This window comes from Bison bison, unplaced genomic scaffold, assembly GCF_000754665.1.
Source record: "Bison bison bison isolate TAMUID 2011002044 unplaced genomic scaffold, Bison_UMD1.0 scf7180017864452, whole genome shotgun sequence".
Classification (NCBI taxonomy): Eukaryota; Metazoa; Chordata; class Mammalia; order Artiodactyla; family Bovidae; genus Bison; species Bison bison.
Genome location: NW_011495014.1, coordinates 105,350 through 108,326, shown reverse-complemented (window position 1 = coordinate 108,326; position 2,977 = coordinate 105,350). Strand labels below are relative to the sequence as shown.

Here is a 2,977-nt window from a genome sequence, read left to right as displayed (position 1 = left end):
GCTTAAAAGAGTTGGACCATAAAGAAAGCTGAGTGCCAAAGAATTGATGCTTTTGAACTGTGGTATTGGAGAAGACTCTTGAGAGTCCCTTGGACTGCAAGGAGATACAACCAGTCCATCCTAAAGGTGGACTGGGTGTTCATTGGAAGGACTGATGTTCAAGCTGAAGCTCCAATACTTTGGCCACCTCATACAAAGAACTGACTCACTGGAAAAGACCCCGATGCTGGGAAATACCGAAGGCACGAGGAGAAGGGGATGACAGAGGATGAGATGGTTGGATGGCATCACCGACTCGATGGACATGAGTTTGAGCAAGCTCTGGGAGTTGGTGATGGACAGGAAAGCTTGGCATGCTGCAGTCCATGGGGTTGCAAAGAGTGGGACACGACTGAGCGATTGAACTGAACTGATATATATAAACACACTGTTTTACTTGTATGAGGGATTTTCTGAAGATGTTTAATCTAAAAAAACTCTATGATCTATTTCTACACTTTGTCACATACGATTTTGATATTCCAGAAACATTTCAACCATCCGTTCTTCTTCCTTTAATTTCACAGACAGCTTTTCTGAAAGAGGAAAGGAGTTGAAGTTTCAATTCAGCTGAAATTACACTAAAAAACAGACAAGAACAACAAAGAATAACAGCATGTTATAAGTTAAATATAGGTACCTGCAAACGCTTTAATGGAGTCCTTGTAGGTTTCTCTTAGTCCCACCATCTGACAGGAGGTGTCACTGACAGTGCTTTTGAATTTATTCCAAAATTCATTTATGCTTTTATCAAATAGTGCCAGTTCATCCTCTACCATTTTGTAAGACAAGGCTACAAAACAAATAGGACACACTTTGTATTTTTTAAGTTACTGAAACCATATCAGCCACGTATTTTAGTCAAGTATATTTTTGCAGTTTGATATTTGCTAGAAAATGGTTAGCAGCTTACTTTCTTTAATACACTGAAGTATAGTTTATTTACAATACTGTGTCAGTTTTAGGTGTACAACAAAGTGATTCAGTCATATATATATCTATATTCTATTTTTCTACTCGATTCCATTATAGTTTATTACAAGATTTCAATCTACCGTGCTATACAGTAAATCCTTGTTGACAGGGTAATGTGCATCCCTTAAACCCCTACTCCCATAGCAACTTACTTTTAACTCTAAATATCCCAGGGCATATCAAGCCACTGAAACTTAACTATGGTATAGGTGCAGCAGGAAATCAGAACACCATCACTCCCTAGGAATTCATTAGTAGCAATGACTGTTATCCCCACGCAACACTCACTCTGACCCTGGGAAATATGACTCTGCCTCCGTTTTCTCACAAGTAAAGTTGGGGACTGCTTAGACTCCTTCCAACTCTGACCCTTTTGATTCCGGCCTGGATTGCCAGGTCCCGGAAGGCACAGCCCGTATCATGGGGTAAGATCCCACTTATCTACACTCCTTCCTCCTCCACCTCCAGATCAGGGCAGGTGGCAGTAAAATGGAAACTGGAGGACAGTTTAGTAGGTTTAGTCCAGGACCTGTACAAGTAACCTCGACTTTCCCGGCCTCAGTTCCTCCCCTGTGAAAGGATCTAAGATCCCAGGTCCCATCGCTTTTCTGTAACGCTACAACCTTCCCAATGACATAAAATCTCCTCAGAAAATTCGCAGACTTGTCTTCGGTGAAACCCCAAACCCCTCTGCCTTGTGGCTGCCCATTCTGCTCCCTAAACAGCAACAAGAGGTACATTTCAGACTCCGCCCCAAAAATACGCATTCCGCCTCCAAACCCACTTTCCCCTACCGCGACAGGCGGGTTTCGGAGCCCAGCTCAATTCCCACCTTCTCCGGCAGGCCTGAGCCCGGCCACCTGCCCCACAAGACCTGAATCGATCTCAATCAACAGCCGAACTCCAAAATGCGCTGCCGCAGCCAAGCCAGCTTTCCTATTTCAAACCTAAGGCGCCTTCCGCCTCCCGCCTTTGGGCTCCCATACGCCTTCTTATTGGCTTATAGCGTAGGCTCTTTCATGAAGGGATTGGTTGAGCTAGCCCTCTGGGATTCTCGCGAGAAAAATAGAGAAAATGGCATTCTGGGATTGGTAGTTCTTTTTTGAGAACAGCCGACCTCGTCAGCTCTACTTCAGGAAAGTATTACAGCTCCTGGAGGACTCGCCTGACTGGCCATTCATCCTTTTCAGATAAAGGTTTCCGCAAAAAAAATATAAATATTGAACTTTAATTGTATTCTGTTGCCAAGTATATAGCCTTTTCTTTAATGCTACAGGTAGCTTAAATAAAACTAAGGCTTCCCTGGTGGCTCAGACGGTAAAGCGTCTGCCTGCAGTGCGGGTCACCCAGGTTTAATCCCTGGGTTGAGAAGATTCCCTGGAGAAGGAAATGGCAACCCACTCCAGTACTGTTGCCTGGAAAATTCCATGGACTGAGAAGCTCCTCAGAGCCTAGTAGGCTACAGTCCATGGGGTTGCAAAGAGTCGGACACGACTGAGCGACTTCACTCACTTAATAAAGCTTATAAAAATACCATTGCTTAATCTGTCTAGTGGCTGAAATATTACTGTTTATTGGCTAATAATAATAACAAATTCCAAAATTTCTTGACTCTGGTTTTAACCCTGTGAATTAAAACAGAAACATGAAAAGGCAGTAACTAATACTGGTAGTCCCAGCCGCAGTAGAAACTCAGCAACACAAAATTTTTAATAGTGAAAGGGAGGGGCAAGATAAGGGTAGGCGATTAATAAATACAAACTACTATGTAAATAATAAACTACAAGAATATTTTATATAGCACAGAGAATATAGCCAATATTTTATGATAACTTTAACTGGAATATAATCTGTAAAAATATTGAAGCATTACCGTTGTATACCAGAAACTAATATAGTTTTGATTTACAATATTTTCAACTATACTTCAGTGAAAAATAATACATAAAAACTTTTTATAGCC

General features: G+C 41.9%; 1 protein-coding gene across 1 annotated transcript in view; it reads right to left on the bottom strand.

Moving 5' to 3' along the window:
• Positions 1 to 1,983, bottom strand: part of SPC25 (SPC25, NDC80 kinetochore complex component) — a 12,682-nt gene extending 10,699 nt beyond the window's left edge. The window contains exons 1-3 of the mRNA XM_010858926.1: positions 1,847 to 1,983; positions 680 to 832; positions 510 to 575 (exon numbers count right to left, since the gene is read on the bottom strand). Of these exons, the coding sequence (XP_010857228.1) occupies positions 510 to 575; positions 680 to 818 (205 nt within the window). The 5' untranslated portion in view covers positions 819 to 832; positions 1,847 to 1,983. The remainder of the gene's footprint in view (positions 1 to 509; positions 576 to 679; positions 833 to 1,846) is intronic.
• Between the last annotated feature and the right edge of the window lie 994 nt (positions 1,984 to 2,977).